At 36.7% G+C, this 20,731-nt stretch overlaps 1 protein-coding gene and 1 non-coding gene across 2 annotated transcripts in view; both read right to left on the reverse strand.

The window, feature by feature from the left end:
- Window positions 1-495: 495 nt before the first annotated feature.
- The window catches only part of DNAAF6 (dynein axonemal assembly factor 6), a 41,866-nt gene continuing 21,630 nt past the window's right edge, over window positions 496-20,731 (reverse strand). Inside the window, exons 6-7 of the mRNA XM_067022874.1 lie at window positions 5,991-6,076; window positions 496-1,503 (exon numbers count right to left, since the gene is read on the reverse strand). Of these exons, the coding sequence (XP_066878975.1) occupies window positions 1,374-1,503; window positions 5,991-6,076 (216 nt within the window). The 3' untranslated portion in view covers window positions 496-1,373. The remainder of the gene's footprint in view (window positions 1,504-5,990; window positions 6,077-20,731) is intronic.
- On the reverse strand, window positions 2,613-2,685 carry TRNAK-UUU (transfer RNA lysine (anticodon UUU)). The gene has a single exon. It is a non-coding gene; the product is annotated as a tRNA-Lys (tRNA).

The following is a 20,731-nucleotide window of genomic DNA, read 5'->3' on the forward strand; positions in this document are numbered from 1 at the left end:
TTTTCCACTGACTCACTGTTGTTCTCTAGAGAAGAAAAATATTGGCTACTGCTTAGGCTTACTCCAGAGTTTACAGTTTAGGGTATAATCTTAAATTCTTAAAATACAGCCTTTTAAAAAGATGTTAAGAAAGCAAAGTAGGACACTCTTAATTCTGTGACACCATGGACTTAAATTCACAGACACTAACTTACTTTCAGTTAATCCCACCCTCAGAAGAAAGTCATGGTGGTAATTTCAAAGTCAAATTCTCTACAAGAGCTTGGTGTTTTAACATAACCACTTTTTCCAAAATCTCAGTCTTTTCCTTCTATTTGATTTAGTCATAAACTAGATGCTTCATAGTTATCTGCATAATTAAACCTAGACAATACCTGCTTGAGTATTTAGTCCCTTAATAGTTCACATCTTTCCGCTGTTTATCTCTTTTCAAAATTTACTCCCATGTAACTCCAGAGTTCTACAATGATGTGTGAGACCAAGTCAACAAGTTTTAAAATACAAGTTATTTATAAATAATTCTAAAATAAACTTATGCAATACAGTACAGAGGAGGCAGGGTACAAATTCATAACATAAGTATGTCCAATTACAAATAAATATACAAAATGAGAGAGAACAGGATTTATAAATGTGCCACACTTTTCTTTATATTCCTTTTAAATGTCAGGAAATTCAATTACTAAATATAAACACAGTACTCAAAAAGGCATTGTTAATAATTATTAGTGCACAAAAGGAAAATATTTTTAACTTAAATAGATCCAAACACTGAGAACAGGACCGAGGAAGCCAAATAGCACTGTGTGCTCAAGAGTATTTCTAATTCAAGTAAAACATGTTGTTAGTATGGCACATCAAACTGTTTATAATCCTCTGTTATTTGTATATTCCAGAACAATAGTGAGAGCCTAAACAGAGAACACTCAAAATCATTTGACTAAATCAACAAAAAGGAAACTAAATAAACTTTTCTGGTGACAGTAATGACCAATTGCTAGGCAACTGATTGTATCATGGTATAATCAATTGGCTTAAGTTCTTCAGACTACTGAAATAAGTGTACCAACGATTTCATGGTCATATTTCAGTTATTTAGCTGGCCATGTAGTAATCTAATTGGTTAGCCTGTAAATTCTATCCAGCTATCACCATAAAAATGGAATAGCTTATTAGTATGAGAAAACAGCATTTCCTACTAGATTAATAGAAATGACTGTAAATGATCAGAATAGCATTAGAATTGAATTTAGGCCCTGCCTGAAATATGTCAGAATAATAAAGAGAAGATAGAAAATATTAACCAATTTTTTCAAAGTTTTACATTTTTTATCAGTGGTATTTTACCACTTTTCCTCCTTATTCATGTTGTTTCAAAAGAAATTAATAAAATCCAACTCTCGTTTCATAGTCATGGTGACCTCGAGAGTCTCAGTTTCAACGAAATAGAAAGCTTTGGCACTGCTGCATTCCACAGGATGGGGAAGGGTTACCAACAGCTTCCTAAAAAACAAAACAAAATAAAAACCTAGAGTCAGTGATATCAAGACAATGGGAAGCAATATATATCACCACAATGTTAGGAACCAAAAAACTATTTAGTATACCATTTTTTTGGCCTTAAAAATCCAAGCAGTGGTTTTGACCACCCCTCTTTTATTCTAAATTGACCTCACTTTGCATTATATACACATAGTCTCAGGCTATGTTTATTGGCATAGAAATGGAACCAATGCAACTTTAAGTTGGTTGGATAGATCTGTTGCCAGTCATACTTATGTGTAGATGGAATGTGGCTGCCTGATAGAAACCTGAAAATTGGAATGGTTCTAAATAATTCTGTTAACACAACTGTCTCTACTACTACATTAGGTGTAGTTATTGAAACTCAGGCCTGGAATGATTTCAATACCAGATCGATGAAAGTGCTTTTCTCTGCCTGCTTCTGTTCTTTCTACTATACATTGACAAAAATTTCCTGTGAGAAATTGCTGAGTGTAGTTTGCAGTTTATGGCTCAGTCGGGGGATAACTGTATGCTTTAGATGCATGGCTGGGATGAGACATCCATAATTCTGTCATAGTGGTATGAATCTGAATTATGCATAGAGTCGGCACATGCTGGTATCTGAAGAAAATTAAATACATGAAACACTTGTTACCTCACATTCTCAGTAGAGAAGGCTTGAGTATCTATATAAAAAGTGGACAGAAAAGCTCTTTTAGAAGGTATAAGATCCAAATCAGTATAGGAAATGTGGTAATTTTTAGGGGTACTTATCGAATACTTGAACAAAGAACTAGTATTTGAAAACAAAGCCCTTGAAAATCAATTTCTTCTTTGCTCATTTGCAAAGACCTAAGTTCAGGAAACTGGGCTCATTAAAAGTGTTTATCACACATCTCTGGAACTTGTAGGAGAAATTTTCTGTTACTCTTGTTCCATTCCAGATATTTGGGGTAGGAGAAACAACTCTCTCCAGTGGAAGTAAGGAAATCGCTATGTTTTTTAATATACCCTGTAATATTTGGCATCTCAAAAAAAAATGGGTGCAAAAACCATTTGGAGTCCTTTTTTTTTTTGGCCATGCTGCACAGCTTGCAAGATCTTAGTTCCCTGACCAGGGATCAAACCTGGGCCCATGGCAGTAAAAGCACCAAGTCCTAACCACTGGACCACCAGGGAATTCCCAAGAGTCCACCTTTTAAAAGTTGTTTACAATATAGGTTGTACTACAGTTAGATTTGCTTTATCCCTTATTCTACAAATGATAGTATATTCACTTTTAAAAGAAAGCAAAGCTCAGTGGTGGTAGCTTCATTGCACTAAAAGACAAATAAAATCAGCTGAAGAAGGAGTTCCAATGATAATGTGCACTTCTCTATCCAGAGAGAAATAAATTCAAAAGAGACAGTGGCTGTTGGAATGATCCATCTATCCCTGCATTTTTGTCTAGTCCTTAGTAGTACAGCTTCCCATACTAAAATTTTGAGTAGAAACTGTGCAACTTATTTAGGCTCTTAGAAGAAGGAAAATACTGTCTGATATCTGAAGTGGGAGTTATATTTTAAACAATATAAAATTCTACTAATACTTAATCATATACAATTCATTGAAGAACAGGACTGTATTTTATTTCGGTGTCCCCCCAGTGTCTAGCAGACTTCGTAAATGTTTGTTGACTGAATGAATAAACGAATGAAAAGCAAACAGGTCACCACAAAATGATATTTGAATAACTGATATAAATTAGTACTATAATAAAATATGCATGAACATTTAAACCCAATCCTTCTGCCTCTACTTTGAAAATATATTTGCCTTTTAAGAAGCTACACCTTAGTCACTGATCAAATGTTTATCCAGTGTTAATTTTCATTAGAAATTATTTAAATGCAAACCATAATATATGAAAGTAAAACCCCAAAATTATCTGTACAGTGAACTCTATAGACTCACATGTTTACATTTATATTAGAGAATTCAAGTTGATGTTTCTTGCAAGAGATTTAAATAAAGGACAACCTTGTTCTGTGCATATTCACATAATGCACTTTTTTATGTAGTTAATAAATTATTTGATTTACATATCTGGGATAAAAAAGGACATGGCCTTTTTAAGGTTTCCTATTGGAGACATAACTATTTTCAAAGAAAGTGCAGAAATAGCTACTGAGCTGCAATTCACTATTCCATTTAGAAAACATTTTTTTAGGTGTTTACGTCTTTGAACGTCAGTCAACTCTCAATCTATTGGGCTGGCCAAAAAGTTCGTTCGAGTTTTCTCGCAAGATGTTACAGAAAAACCCGAAAAAACTTTTTGGCCAATGCAATAAATCAAAGGAGCACAGCAAAGGTGAGATAATCTAAAGCAACACACAACCAAAAATTAACTCATATTGTCTTCAGAGTGTGTTTTTATGATCACATTCAAGGAATTCATTTATGATATTCTTAGAATTCATCTTAAAAACTAATGAAACCCCATATGAAGATAAAGGCAGGAGATCCTGAGACATTATACAATTTCCCCTATCTTTCTTCCTTTCTATCTACTCCATGTTGGGAATCTACATACCAAAACAACGTTGTAAAAAATGAAGAATTCAGCAAACTGCTTTATTTCTTTTCAATCTACAATGCTAAAATTCTGAGTTTTATTTATAATTTTAATGCAATTGACTATCAATAGACTGATATTACTAGTCAATTCAGTTAAAATAAATTCACTTGTTTTGCCTTATAGATACATTGGCAGGATGTCCGCTCTTATCTTTCTTGGAGCCGGTAAGCATAGTGTTACAGGTGTCAAAGTTAGAAACTAAAGAAAGTAGATGTGAATATCAATAAACTAAAAAACAAGACACATTTCCAATAATACAGTTTCAGGTAATAGCATGGCTCCAAAGCATGTTCAAGTGTTTAGGAAAAGTGATAAAAACTTTAATTCTATCTTCTGTCTTCTATCTTAATTAATGAATCTTTTTCTTAAGAGACAGTACCTTCATGCACTGAGCATTTAATGTATAAGTACTGTAAGATCCAAATGACCTAGTGCAGCCTACATTCTATGTGGAAAAATATCTCTGTGTGTCTTTCATTTAGTGGGCTCTGATAAATATCTGGAATGACAGCATAGCCAGAGCAGCTGCCTAAAGATGGATGGAGACAGTGAGAACTGCTAGGGGAACGGAAATTAACTCCATAGTGTGTAGATATGTGTGTGCTTTTAACAAGTGCACAAATATCATGAAAAATTGACTGTTCATTTAACCAACTTTCCTTGCAAAGGTTGTGTGGAAGAGTAAATGCGTGTATAACATGTAATGGAAAAAAAATTACAATACTCCTTGAAGTGAATGGTAGGAATAAGGAATGTAATTTGTATAACATGAGACATTGTTTTGAGTGAATACATTTTTGAAATTATATTAAGTAATGAGAAAATATTTGATATGTATTCATCTGTAGATCATTTGAGGTTAAATGCATCTACTGTAGAAATCAAGGTTAAGCTATGCATGTTATGTTGGGTTGTTTACACACAGAAGTCTTTTGTACCAGAGATCTAATTTTGTTATTTTCTTGAAGCCCTACAATCAACAAAGGAGAATTATAGGTACTGATAATGGAAGGAAGAGAATGTGCTAGGAGCTGACTGCTCCCCGCACCCAGTTTGAAATGTCCATGAGTTACAAAGAACCACTGCACTCAACCAAAGTGTGCTCACTGCTATACATCCAGATGAAAAGTGAACAAAGCAGTGAGATATTTCGACATTTTATCTAGCACTTGCCAGGTTCTGTCAATTCCCTCCTTATAGAGTTAGTTTTGAGGGACAGGGCTGATTTATCCAGGTTTCAAGATAAACATTTTTATCAGAATTTTACCGTATACATTGTGTTTGGGGAATATGATTTGAACTTGTATAATAAGACTATTTTGAAAATATCAAATGTTTAGTTGAATTATTCCATTATCATCTGTATTATTTTTAAATGTATTCATGCAACTTGAGGATCTAGTGATAAATTAGCCGTTAGAATTTTTGTTTTAAGCAATTGATAATACTTTTTGTTGATTTTTAGATGAATATAATCAGATTTAACCACAGTATCCAATACACTTAAAGATTGCTTCTTTCATGCCATCACTGTACCAGAAAGCCACATGCAAGACTTACAACTTATGAGATTTTCACCTCTAGCTATTTTTCCTGACAGATAAGCAAACTGTATCTGAATGTCAAGGACTATGTCTTGGTGGTATCAACCTACTCCAAATGTATGCATGTAAAATAGGAAAAAATCTAGGTATTTACAAATATATGTTTATATTACCTAGATCAAACATCTGAATGATTGACTTTTTCACTTTTCTTCAGACTTTAGGAGTGATACAAAATAATTACGTATACTTTTATAAAGGATATTGACTAAAGATTCATTAATATTATAATATTCATTATTCTAGTTCTAAGTTTTACTCACTTATTAGGAGTACGGAGGTCAAGGATCTTTTCCTGAATGTTGAGTTCAATTTCAGAAAGGTTTGAATTTGGCAGTTTAATTTTAATCTGAAAGAGAAAATGAAAAATACCGTTGTCTTGAGGAACAGTTAATTTGAAGAGTGCAGTAAAATATAGGGGAATGAGAAGTAATATTTATTTAATGCCAACTATGTGCCAGACTATGCTCTTTCCTCATAACAATCTTGAGAAGCAGTGATTATTACCCCCATTTTACAGATGGAGAAACCAAGATACAGAAAAGTTTAGTGAGTGACCCAAGGCAACTGTCTGTAATTTGACTAAGATCTATCTGCCTTCAAAGCTATTATAGAAACACTTTGGTTACATGCCTGTACATTCATTGCTTGAATGTGCATACTAGTGTACCTGCTAGAGTTGGGGACCTTCAACTACTTTAATATCACTGGGTACTTTGTATAAAAAGTGGTTAGTTCTCATGTTGGGTGTGGGTTGGTGATGCCATGTTGTAGTCTCCTGGTATAAACTCCCATACACATTTCCTGGAGAAATTTAGGGGTCCAGAAAAGTTCTTAACAGAACAAAAGAGAAATAACAATATGACCCCTACACAAAAATGGGACTATTTATTGATTTAGTAAGATTTCACTTAAAACTGTCTCATCTTAATTATGAGATAGAAGACTTGAAATATTGGATATCTGGTGAGTTCAGAGCTGGAATAGCAAGCATAAAAGCAACAGGTTATAAAGGAAATACATATCAAATAAGTAGTGAGAAAAATTGGAATCCCTTATAAGAAGTTTAAAATAGGCAATAGTGTTTTTGTGATATAAAGTATGTGAATAAATACATGTCTGTGAGTTATATTTTATTTTATTAAATCTGTATATAAACAAACATTTGTAAATAGAGCTCTACAGGTCCTACTATCTAAATATATCCTTTAGTTAATATTTTCATTAAACAAAGAATTACCTCCTAATTTATATTTTGAAAATTCAAATCTTCTTAATTAGAGATGCTTTTAATGAGAGAAATAGAACATTTCTCAAAGAGGTAGTTATAGGGGCCCTACCTCAAATTAAGTGAGCAGTCTACTGGACAAGAAAGACCTATTCTTAGTTCAATAACATTCAGATCTGATAGTCAGGTTGAGATGTTCTTTAGTTTCAGGATGACTCATTTCACCTGGACTAAGAAGTACAAATATTTGTTTCTTTAGTTTGAAATGTTTATCTCTTTCAAGGTAAAAAATTATTTCCCCAGGGTTGAAATGACATTTGAGTAAGGAAAAAAAATTATGACAAGTGAAATTTAGATACAACTTTTGGGTAGAACTTCAAAGTGGTTCTTAAAATTGTTTGCAACTCTAGTTAAAGGTAATTCAGAAACAACTCATTAATTTTTCCTCTTGAGGAAATTAAAATTGTGTACTAAAATGGTTTCAGAGGAGGGACAGGAGAAGGAACACATTAAGTTCCTTAATGGTACACATTAATATCTCATAAAGTAGAAGATTCAATGAAGAGTCAACAGAAAAACTCCTCCTGAAACATGAATCAGACTTCTTTAGAAATACTTTTATTGAATACCTGGAAAATAGACATTGTTATTATTGACTTTGAACTGACTGTACCCAAGACCTAACTTGTCCAGTATTAGTAAATACAGTATGTCACTGACCAAACAAAGGGATTGATGTTCCTCTCTTTACATAGGAGGCAAACTGAATTCATTTCAAAGAAAAATTATTTTAATAGGTAAACTAATGAAAATTGCTAAAAATGTCATTGGGAAACTTTCAACCTTTTGGGAGCTCAACCTTTGGAGTCAAACTTGGGTTTGAATTCTGGTTCTGTCACATATTATTGTTTATTAGTTATCTATTGTTGTATAACCAAAACCAATTATACCTCCTCCCCCCTTAATTTAATGGCTCAAAACAACAAAAAACTTTTATTATCTTACACATTTTTCATAGGTTAGGAATTCAGGAGTGGCTTAGCTAGGTAGTTCTGGCTTAGTTAGGGTCTATCATGAGATTGTGGTTAAAATACTGGCTGAGCTACAGACATCTGAAGGCTTTACTGGGGCTGGAGAATCTGCATCCAAGATGGCTCACTCACATGGCTGTTGGCAAGAGGGCTCAGTGTTAGGGGAACCACTGACCAAAACCACCCGCCCTGGCCAGGCCCGACAGTAACCAGTTGCATGAGTTATCTTACAACAGGAGGTCCTGGTAAGGAATGTGGAACTAACAAGCTACTACCAACCAAAGAATTCAGGAAAGGTTAAAAGGAGACGCCAGTCCATATGTCCTACCAACCTCCCAGAATCCTCCTCGCTGGAATCCATCTTGGCTGAGCCATGCACACACCAGCAAGAAGGACCTGAGTCAAAGTGACTGGCCAGAGGCAACCCAGAAACTAACCCCATTACCATAAAACCTGAGGCTGAGAGCCATCTGGCAGAGCAGTTCTCCTGGGTTCCCTTACCCTGCCTGCTGCTCTCTGCCCAGGTGCCCCTCCCCAATAAAGTCTCTTGCTTTGTCAGCATGTGTGTTTCCTTGGACAATTCATTTCTGAGTGTTAGACAAGAGCCCACTCTCGGGCCATGGAAGGGGTCCCCCTTCCTGCAACATCTGTTCTTCACCACATGGACTTCTCCATAGGACTTAGGGCCCTGAGTGTCCTTATGACACAACAGCTGTCTTCTCCCCAGAGTGAATGATCCAAAAGTGTGAGACAGAAACCATGCCATTTTAAAAAACGTAGCCTCAGAAATTATACACTTTCATTTCTGTAATATCCTATTGGTTATACAGGTCAGCCCCATTCGATGTGAGAGGGGACTACACAAAGGGATGAATATCAGGAGGTGGGAATCATTGTGGGCCATCTCAAAGCCTGGCTGCCACCATACCCAACACTAACTTCAATTTACACTTCTGCCGTCTGGCCTTATGGATAAAAAGTAACAGGAAAAGAGTCCACTAATTTAAAGTTTGTGAGATCCCTTTTTCCCATGTTCAGCCTGACTTCGGGCAAGTAGTTGAAACTACTCCTTTAGTCTCTCTAGGAATTCACTTTGAGGCTTTCCTGGAAATGGGTAAATGTAGGTCAAATTACTTACAAATTGTTTTTCATTGTCATTCATTTATTTTCCTCTATGTGTTGTAACAGAGCTGGCTTAATATGCCAAAGTCTTTGGAGTGGGGTCATTAATGTGAGATTGTCATTCTGAGTTTTAAATTTCCTCTTTATTGTCTAGTTCTTATGCTAAGTTTATATGACAAGGTGGTTCTTAAAGACATTATATTCCTATAATCTTTAAGTGATTAATACAGGCTCCCCAGGTCCTCTGATGAGTGTCTTTGATCATATTTTAAGTTGTTTGAAAATTGAAATGAGAAGGCCAAACAGCAAGTTTTCGTTGGAGATCAACCATTTTAGGCTTCCTCCTGAACTGTCACTTTCTGAATGCCAGAACAAAAGAATTAGTGATACATACCTTATATATATAACTTGACCAGTCTATGCTAGCTACTGAAATTTTAGTGACACTTAAGATATACAGAAAAATTTGGCCTGTCACTTTGGAAGATAGTCTTACTTTACAGGTTCTAGATATTGTAAAAATATTTTCATTTGACAGAAATTCAGCAACTACCTCCAATATACTTGATTTTTAGCAAAGAAATTAAGACTATATGAGTTTCCATTTGAAACATAACAACATTAGGAAACTTTGATTAACAGAAAAAGTTTGGGTAGGACCCATTCTGAATTGCTTCAGTGATTTACTTTCCCATTGTCTTACTATGGAAACGCAAGTGAGATATTTTTTCCATTGCAGCCATAATAAATATTTTATAAAAACTCTCAGGAAGAATGATAATCTATAGGAAAGTGAAAAAATTTAAATGTGATGGATACCCCTACTTTGAAATTGTATAAGTATTTACCTCTGGAGAATAAAACTATAGAGGTATGTGTTCTCCAAAACTAGGACACAAAACCAACAGATACCTTTTAATATTAATGGATACATTTTCTATAAAGTTACCATGGTAAAACATTCCAGTACTATATGGCCATGTCTGTTTCATAAGATCATGGAACATGACTCCTCTCCTCTCATAGGAGTCAAGAGTAAGCTCAGCTCATTCTGGAGTAAGAACACTCATCTACAGGACCTTCAAACTTCTGTTGTTACCTACACTCATCCCCAAACACAGCCTCACCACTGTTGTCTGTCTTGAGACTACCAGAACTAAATTTATTATACTTTTATCTCTATGTGTCAAAATACAGGAAGCCTCAGGTGTCCAAGTCCTTCCTTATCACCTAATAATTACCATCTGGTCTTCTATTTTGTTTCCATTTCCCACCCCTTACCAACTCATGTAACCCTTCCATTAGGTCTTCTGGAACACATAGTACAACATCCCTTATTTCATAAGCCTCTTCTAATATTCTCTGCAATTTTTCTTAGTTTAACTGAAATCTGGATCTCCCTTGATAACAGATTCCCTTACAGTCTTCTCAATTTGTGCCTATTTTTTTTTCCTCTCAATCCCTTTATATCACTGGGCCTGCCCCCTTCCTTCCAGCTTTTTAAAATAAATCTCATGTCTTTCACACTATACCACCAATTACCCTCCTTGTTGCAACCATCTACCAATTCCTGGGTCAGACCTCCCAACCCAATTTCTCTAAGAATAGTTCTTTGTTCTCTACTGATATTTCTACCATTAACTGCTATCTTAAATATTGGTGATTTAAATATCCACTTACATAACATTTCCACCATCCTAGCCTCACTTCCTGATGAGGTGAGATGCCTTCAGGTCTTTGAACAAATATTGCCTTCTCAGTGAGGTCTTCCCTGACCACGCTATTTAAAGTTGCAGCCAATACCTACACTAGTATTCCATATCACTGCCCCTTGCTCTTTTCCCCTTCACAGTATTAATCACCTTCCAATGTACAATAAAATTTATGCATTTATTTTGTTCATTTCTCTCTCCCACTAGAAAGTATGCTCTGTGAGTACAGTGATATTAGAACAGTACCTGGCACATCATAGGTACTCAATAAATATTTGTTGAGTAAATGAATAAGTGAATTTATGCAAAAATGTTTCAATATTAAGAAATTGAATTTACCAATAGATCAAAAGTAAAAATATCATATGATTTCCACAAATCTTAAAAAGACATTTAATCAAATTCATCATCCATTCCTGCTTAGAACTCTTAATAAAATCAGAATAGATGAATAGTTCCTTAACACACAAGCCAAAATTCAATATCGGGCTGGGTGAGGAAACATTAGAAACATTCTAACTGAAGGGACAAATAAGACATAATACCATTATTTACCACCATTATTTAATGTAGTTCTGGATGCACTAATTCACGCAGTTAAACAGGAAAGAGGCCTTCCCTGTTGGCTCAATGGTTGAGAATCTGCCTGCTACTGCAGGGGACATGGGTTCGAGCCCTGGTCTGGGAAGATCCCACATGCCATGGAGCAACTAAGCCTGTGCTCCACAACTACGGAGCCCACGTGCCACAACTACTGAAGCCCACACGCCTAGAGCCCGTGCTCCACAACTGAAGCCACCTCAATGAGAAGCCCACACACTGCAACAAAGAGTAGCCACCACTCGCTGCAACTAGAGAAAGCCCATGCACAGCAACGAAGACCCAACGCAGACAAAAATAAATTAATTTAAAAAAAAACAGGCAAGAAATAGGAGGTAAAAATTATCATTATCTGAAGGAAGAGCATTCCAACTGGAATGAACAGCAAGAATCAGGAAATAACTTGACATACTGAAGGAACAGAATGAAGGCCAGCGTGGCTAGAACATAATGAAAAAGGAAGAAAATGTGGTATTAGATAACACTGAAAAAGTAGGTAGAGGTCAGATCACATAGAGCCTCATAGATTAAGATAAAGATTTTGGATTTTGTTCTAAGTGCAATAGGAAGCCATTGGGGGTTCTGGGCAAAGAAGTGATGTGACCTGATATATCACTTTTTAAGGGCTTCCCTGGTGGCGCAGTAGTTGAGAGTCCACCTGCCGGTGCAGGGGACATGGGTTTGTGCCCCAGTGCAGGAGGGTCCCACATGCCGCGGAGCGGCTGGGCCCGTGAGCCATGGCCGTTGGGCCTGTGCATCCGGAGCCTGTGCTCTGCAGCGGGAGAGGCCACAACAGTGAGAGGCCTGTGCACCACAAAAAAAAAAAAAAAAAAAAGAAAAAAAGAGAGAATCATAATGGTCCAGGTGAGAGATGATGGTGGTTTGAAAGACGATGGTAGTTGTGGTGATAATGACAATTAGGTGGATTTAGAATATATTTTAAAAGTAGAGCCAATAAGACTTGCTGATGAATTGCATATGAGGTATAAAGGAAAGAGAAATAATGAGTGATTTAAGTTTGTAGCTTGTGCAATTGGGTGAATGTTGTTGCCATCTCCTGAGATGAGGAAGATCAGTAAGAAAGAGATTTGGGGAAGACAAGAGTTCTATTTTGGACATGTTAGGTTTGAGTTGCCTATTAAACAAGTGGGCAATGTCAAGTAAGTGGTGGGTTATATGAATCTGAAGCTCACGGGAGAGGTCAAGACTAGAGAGGTAAATAGTATTTAAAGCCATGGGACTAGATGGAAAGAGAATAGAGAAAAAAAAAGACATAGGTATTTTTCACAGACCTAGAGAACTTCAGGCAGGAGAAGAAGAGCCAGTGATCTGGGACCAAAGAAGATGAGGAATGTCCAGTGATTTGGGAGGAAAACCAGGAGAGAGTGAGGTCATTAAAGAGAAAAAAGTGTTTCAAGAAGGAAGGAGTAATCAACAGGGTGGAATACTGCTGAGTAGTCACTCTCATGTCTTCAATCTCTCTTTTTCTAATTTTGTCCAGGACAACTCTTCATTCTTCAGCACTGTCCCTCTTATTGAAGGATTTAGAGCATCCCTGGCCCCTGAGTACTAAATGTCAATAACACCCTGTAGCCAAAAATGCCTCCACCCATTTCTGTAAGTCCCCTAAGGGCCCATACCATGACTACTTCTTTACGGTTTGTTCATTAAGTCTAGTGACACCTAGTAGGCAGTCAATAAATATTACATGAGTAAATGAATGGATTCTTGTCATCAACTGAAAAACATTCTTAAGTCTCTCCTATCCTAAAAAAAAAAAATCTCTAAACCAGGCCTCCTCTTCAACAAACCATCTCCTCTCTCTCCTCCCTTTCACTGCTAAACTTTCTCAAAAAACAATCTATATTTGCTGCCTTCTCTTCCTCAATTCCCATCCACTTCTCAGCTTTCTGCAAACCAGTGTTGGCCCTTACCATGCCTCTGAAGCTGCTCTCTTCCAAAAATCACCAAAGTCTCCTTACCTGATGAATCTAAAAATTTCTTCTGCATCCTAATCCTGCTTTACTTTTCTACAGCGGGAGATATTATTATAGTTTTCCCCATCTCTGCATATCCTTCTGAGTTCCTCTTCCTTTACCCATCCCTCAAATATTTGTGTTTTCTATGGTCAACCTTTGAATCTGCTTGCATAGATTCAGAAGTTTCTGCCAGTTCTGGTTCAAGGATTCTGGACCATGTAATTAAAATATTTGATGAAACCTCCTCAAAATGACATAATCAGAATGTAAAATTACTGATTTTGTTACCAAGTAATATGACCTTAAGCCCATCTCAAACTCCCTCTCTCTTACCTCTCTGTCTTTCTCAGTCTCCATCTATGCATCTATCTATCTCTATCTCTCTCATTTTCAGGGACTTATTTTCAACTCTACTAATTTTGGTATTATTTAAAATTAAATATATATAAATTCCATCATCAGAAATATATTAAGTCTATACAATTAGATTAGCTTTCAAGGGAGGTATTCATCCCCCTACCATTGTTATGGAAAAATATTATGATATTAACTATAAATGTATCTATATTACTGAAAGAACTATAAGAAATTTAGTTGAAGGTTTACTGTGCTGCCTGGAGCTGATAATAAGGAATTGTATTACAGCTGAAATATCCTTCTCCCTGACACACACAGTCTGATAAATAACCCGTCAGGTAAGGGTAGCATAATCAGAAAGCCTACCATAAAAAGGTGTCCATCCTCCAGAATTTTAAATGGGAAAGAGAATCCACTCCATTATCAAGCAGCCAAATTTATTTATTCATAAGAAGTAAATGAAAATGACTGTTTTAACCTTAAGAGAGAAATTGGGATTTGAAAAGCATGCCATTAAAGAAAGAAGTGAATTCTCAGAGGACATGCAGACACTTTGCTCAGAATGATTGATAGCTCTTTCTGAGATGAATATGTGTGATAAAACATGTGACTCTTGGTTGTGTCTGCCAGATGGTGACTGACTCCTATGCCATCCTTGACTCTCACCCCATTCCCAGTGAGGTTTAAAGATGGAGTAAGGATCATATCCCAGTGAGGAGGTGACAATGAAAAATAAAAAGAGGCTTAATGGCTTGTTTTTAGTCACATTAACATGTCCCCTTATCCATATAGATCCATTATAGTAGGAGCATCAAAATATTATGTATCCATGGCAGCTCAAAAAGAGTATCAAGCCGTCTTCAGGTTTGTCCCCACTCCTAGAACAAATGATGGGCCATTTGGCAGAATATCAACAAACCTAGCCCCATTCATTTTTGGATTTTAGAGATAGTGTGCTGTTAAACACCCATGGGTGAAAATGGAAATCCACTGACCTACTTCCCCACTGCACCCATCCCCATTTCTGCCACAAATAGTCCTATGGGGAAGCCAGGCTATCTCTTTACATACCTTTGATACCTAAAATTCCTTTTCCACTCTCCCCAACTGGCACCCAAGAGGTCAGGTACCTCAGTAATCCCTGTTTCTCAGGGGTAGGCAGGTTCCCATTCTTCCCACCTTGTTTCTAAGACAGCTTTTTGGCTTCTCCATCATTATTGTTTGCATTTCTAAAGCCATGTCATAATTCCAACCTCATTTCATTGAGCCGATGTCTCTTAGTTTTCAATACCTAGCCTGGAACTTGAGTAAGAATTTACAATGTCTCTGTTAGAACTTTGTCTCTGATTGTTGAGCCCATCCCAAGGGCCATTTATTCTGTCTCTGGTTAGTCCCATTTCTGCAAGTTTCCTAGTATCCCCCTCAACTCCTCCCCTTCTCCAAACATACACATGTTACTTAAAAACAGTTCTACTTCATTCCAAACCTGATGAAAGCCAGCACTCTGTGGTATTATATTCTAACCCCTGCAGAGAGCAAACACCAACTCTGAAAATCAACACCTCTAGTCTCTGTCTTTGAATTCCATAGAGACTTGTATTTCTAACAGCCTGCTGGACACATCCAACAAGATTTTCTACAGGCACTTCAAACTCAATATTACCCGAACTTAATATTTTTCTTATAGAACTTTGTCTTCTTTCTCTTTTGCATTCCATACCTGATCCCTAAACACAAACAAAACCACCTTTGGTTACTCTCATTCCAAAAGTAATAGATAGTAGTTGTAAAAAATATAGAAAATTCAGATGAGCAAATATGAATAAAAAACATCTCTAAGACTACCATCCAGATATAAACCACTTTACCTCCCCATATCTTGATTAATGCCATCACCATTCACCTAGTCACTCAAGCTAGAAATCTGACTCCTGTTTCTCCCTTACATATCACATTCAACCACTTTCTAAATCCTGTCGATACTACAGTGAATCCTTGAACAACACTGGGTTTGAACTGTGTGGGTCCACTTATATGTGTGTTTTTTTCAATAAATACATACTACACATCTACAGTTGGTTGAATCCATGGATGCAGAACCACAGATGTGGAGGGCCAACCGTAAAGTTAGAAGCAGATTTCTGACTGTGTGGAGGGTAGGCGCCCCTAACCCCTGCATTGTTCAAGGGTCAACTGTGCCTCCACAATGTTTACTGAAACCATTCTTTCCTCTCTATCCCCACTGCCATAGTCCAGGCTCTTACTTCTCTTACCTGAACTAGGGTAACTGTCTATCAACTGGTTTTCCTATCACCAGTCTCCCAAACTCACACTCATCTCTTACCATAATCTCCACCAACAACTAGAGTTGTTCTGAAATACACATCTACTTGTTTAACTCACTTACTTTAAAACGTCTAGGAACTCTAATGCCCACAAAATAAGTCCAAATTTCATGGTATCTTAGTCTGCTTGGGCTGCCATAACAAAATACTATAGACTGGAAGTCTGAGAATGCCAGACAAGCCAGCATGGTTGGCTTCTGGTGAGAGCTCTCTTTCTGGCTTGTAGATGGCTGCCTTTTCACCATGCTCACATGGCAGGGATAGAAAGCAAGCAGGGCAAGTGCTCTGGTATCTCTTTGTATAAGGGCAGTAATATCATCATGAGGGCCCCACACATGTGACCTCACCCAAACCTAATTACCTCCCAAAGGCTCCATCTCTGAATACCATCACACTGGGAGTTAGGGCTTCAACATATGAATTGTGTGTGGGGGGGCACAATTCAGTCCACAGCATATGGTATGATATTCAAAGACTTTTACAACTACCTCTAAGCTGGGTATTCTGTTTTATCTTTTATTACTCTGCACCAGTGCATTCTGGGGCTCCAAGAACATCACATATAGTTCTCAAAACACATCATATACGTTCACAGCACTATGCCTTTGCTCATTCTGTTTACGCTGCTTAGACAGCTGTTCCACCCTGGCCAACTATTATGTTCTTCAAATGTCATCAGATCCCACCTGTTTTGTGAAGTCTGCTTGGATTTCCTCTTTTTTGTATCCATATCACTTCTATCAAATTCAAACTGCCTGGATTCAAATCGTAGTTCTGCCAGAGTTTAAATGTGTGACCTTAAGCAACTTATTTAACTTCCTTGTGCTTAGGTAACCTCATTTGTAAAATGGGGATAACAGCACTTATTTTATAGAGTTTTGGCATAGGGATTAATGAGTTACTATGTGCAAAGTTCTTAGAGAAATGCCTGGCACATACTAAGCATTATATAAATTGTTTGCTGTTACTATATCATGTTAAGTGAAGACAATCAGGATAGAAACTTTTATTTATGGACTGTAAATGTAGGGAAATGGCTCCGCTATGGCATTCTGGTAACTGTGCACTATTCACCTAGGCCACGTAGGCAAGGCTCAACTTCAGTCTGCCCTAGATCTTGGCAGAAAATCCTGTGATTCTCTTAGAGCATGAGAAGGTAGGCAGTCTTGTGAGGAGCTGCCTCAAGGCTGTTTCTTATCTGTCTTTCTACCTTGCGGGAGGCTCCCTATCCTGCAGGAGGATGCCATGAGGTTCCAATAAGGCATAGGATTTTCCACCTCCCTTCCCCTGGGTATAGAGGCAGGCTGTAAAACAGCTTAGCTGCAGTCTAGAGTTGGCTCTTCAGCAAGTGTGCCTCACTACTCATGTCACCTGTCATCTGGCTCCTGTAGTTCAATGTTGTCCTGTGGGGCAAAGGGACATGGGGAGCTGATACCATGCTGATCTTGCTTATGCCATCTGTATAAGTAATAAACTATATCCTTTTGGACTTGTTTCCTTATCGGATGGATCTATGAAAATATGTGCTGATGCTTATGGACTATTTGACCTCTTAACAGTAAGCACCTGGAGAGAAGAAGAACCTTATATCTATTTTGCTCAACACTGTATGTCAAGCATCTGGCCTGTAGTAAATGCTCAATACGTATTTGTTGAATTTTAAAAATTACAGAAAACAATGATAAATATGTATTCAAGGATATGTATCAAATCCATTATAGTAGAAGTCTTGTGGGGAGGGATGGAGAGTATAGAAGATAAAAGAGAAAACATAATTTAAGATAAAATAAAATAAAATAAAATAAGACAGAGGAATTCTACTCATGAAGTTTAAGGAAAAACATATGCATGTCACCTAGGAGGAAAAGCCCTCTAGACTCTTATATCAGTGTAAGAGACATTGTAAGCATGACTTTATTTTCCCAACTGTAATATAAGGAGGAAAGTCTAAATCAACACTTTCAAACTGTGTTCCAAAGAGCCTCAGTTTTTCTCCCAGGAGCTGTCTCATAGATGATAGTACCCTTTTAACCAAGGCAGTAGTGCGTGTTTTATATGTTAGGCTTTCTCACAGAATTTTGTTTGAAGAAAAGAGTTGGCAGCTAAAAACAAAACAAAACAAAACAAACCTGCAAACCACTGGCATAGTTCTAGCTCTAAAATTAATGTACAGCATGATGACTATAGTTAATAATACTGTATTGAATATTGGGAAATTGCTAAGAGTAGATTTCAGGTGCTATCACCACACACACCCACACACACAAATGGTATGTGAGGAGATTATATGTTAATCAGCTTGACTGTAGTAATCATTTCACTATGTATATGTATATCAAATCAACATATTGTACACTTTAAATATATACAGTTTTTATTTTGAAAATAAAATGCCCATATATAGATTAAGGCACGGGAATCTTGGTAACTACAAACTCAGGAGTAGAGCATAATTTGGATAATGGAACTCTCTGGGCTGGAGTTAGAAGGAAAAGATGGAAGGTTTGCTGAAGACATACATATTCTTAACTCAGAATTTTGTTTAGGATCAACACTTTGATTTAGGACTCATAAATCTTGCTTTCTTATTTGGAGTCTGGGGAGGGTAAAGAAAGGTGGTTCTTGCAAATTTTTAAACCCCAAATCAGTCCTTGTATTTAAACAGATTGTTTGTGTTCCTATTACCTTCCTCAGCTTAAGCAGAGGGCTTATTCTTAAAGTCTCTGGGTCAGATTGTTACATAGAGATGAGGTCCAGGACCCAAATAACATATTTAGCTAATTCTAAGGTGCTATTTTCCTCACATTTTTATGTTTCTGTTATTGGGATGAATCACACAATCAATGTGTATATTTAATGTGGTAGTATACCTATTTTTCCTATGTAACTAAACAAATGGCACATCTACAATTTGATGATGTCTTAGAGTTGAAAAATGCCATATTATTAACAGGAATAATAAGCTTAAAAATTGTGCAAGAAATATTTGAGATGAGGTCATCAACCTCTGCAGTTGGAGTCTTCCCAGTGGGGTTAAGCAATGACAGTGGATGTCATCATTAATATGCCTATAGGATAAAATTCAAGCCGCAAATCTGTTTTTCTTCTTTTTTGAGAGACAGCTTACCAGTACCACTGTCCACAATTATTCTTTACTCTTGTTACACTCAATGCTTACCCAAATAGGTCATGCTATTTCATGCCTGGATACCTTTCCATGTGCTCTTACCTCTGTTTGGAATGCCCTTCTTGGAATGCTGTCCACTGGAGAAATCCTATCCACCTGGTGTTGATCCCTTTCTGCTTCATGTCACCACGTACCTGGTATATGCCTCTAAATATGTACTTGCCGTAGTGAACTGCAATGATTTGTTAGGAGTCCGTCTCATTACCTATAAATTCCTTGAGGGTAATTGACTGTTTCTTATTTGTCTTTGTATCCCTAGTACTTAGGACAGTGCCTGGTATGTAGTAGTATTTAAAGATTGAATGTATGAAGGAAAAGAAAGAGAAAAAGAATGCTATACATGTGATGAAGTGCCATAGCACCAACAAATGTTCCATCTGTTTCTGGCATTCAAAGGTGTCCATGTCTTATCCAAACCTTCTGAACTCCTGGCAAACTTAAAATCGTCAACACTGAATTTAATTATTAATAATAAAATGAGTTCATTTATGTTAGTTTAGTCTCCCCAGTCAATTATAAGCTCATTAGAGGGAGGGATCAAGCCTTTTTCTGTACATATGTGTCGAGTTTTAGATAAATTGTGTACTCCTACTCTGAGGTGTGATTTAGTTTCCAAGATTCTTCATTCAGCATAACTTTATTATTAATGTTGGGAGCAAGCTGCATGAGGGAAATGGAAAAGCTCACAACAGTTTTATTTATTTAGGGCCTAGAATTTCTTTAGAGTTTACAGTAATCCGCAATACCAAACATCAAAAACATAATCATACAGTCATTTAAGAGAGAGAAATTTGAATATTACTGGTAAAACCCTGGGAGTTAATTACTTCAAGATCACTTGAAACCTTAACTCATTAAGTTTGAAAAATCTCCTGAGGTCCTTAAAGACGCTATTCCCATTATGTTATGTGATCCAGTTGAATGCCAGATTTTGCTAATAAGAGAAAACCTGAAGTTTATGCAAAAGAGAGAATCCATTTATCTTTTGCTTAAGGAAAAATATTAAGCATCTCCTATGGGTACTTCAGAACTCTGTGTTGTAGAGTATTATAAAAGAGGGAGGGGAAAATACAGATGCACAGCCCCTGATCTCAAAAAATAAATTCCCAGCACCAAACACTAGAATTACTAGTGTATATTGCTAAAGTGAGTTGCATTCCACACTCTTGCTTAGGCCCAGTAAGGAAGTCTTATTGATATTGTTGGTATCGCTACTGTTATTATACAGAAACAGTGGCTTGGCAAAGGATGCTCTTCAACATGCTTTAGTGTCATTCAGATAAGGGAGCCAAGTAACATTTTGGATGTCTTTTGAGAGTGTTAAGTCAGTAGTTCAGATCCAAAATTTAAGAAAAAAAAATCCCCTTTTACGTCCCCCAATGTAAGCTGAGTCATTAAAAGAAATACAGATATAAGAGATAAGACAGATTCAGGGAAGGAAAT

The sequence above is a fragment of the Kogia breviceps genome, chromosome X (assembly GCF_026419965.1).
Source record: "Kogia breviceps isolate mKogBre1 chromosome X, mKogBre1 haplotype 1, whole genome shotgun sequence".
Classification (NCBI taxonomy): Eukaryota; Metazoa; Chordata; class Mammalia; order Artiodactyla; family Physeteridae; genus Kogia; species Kogia breviceps.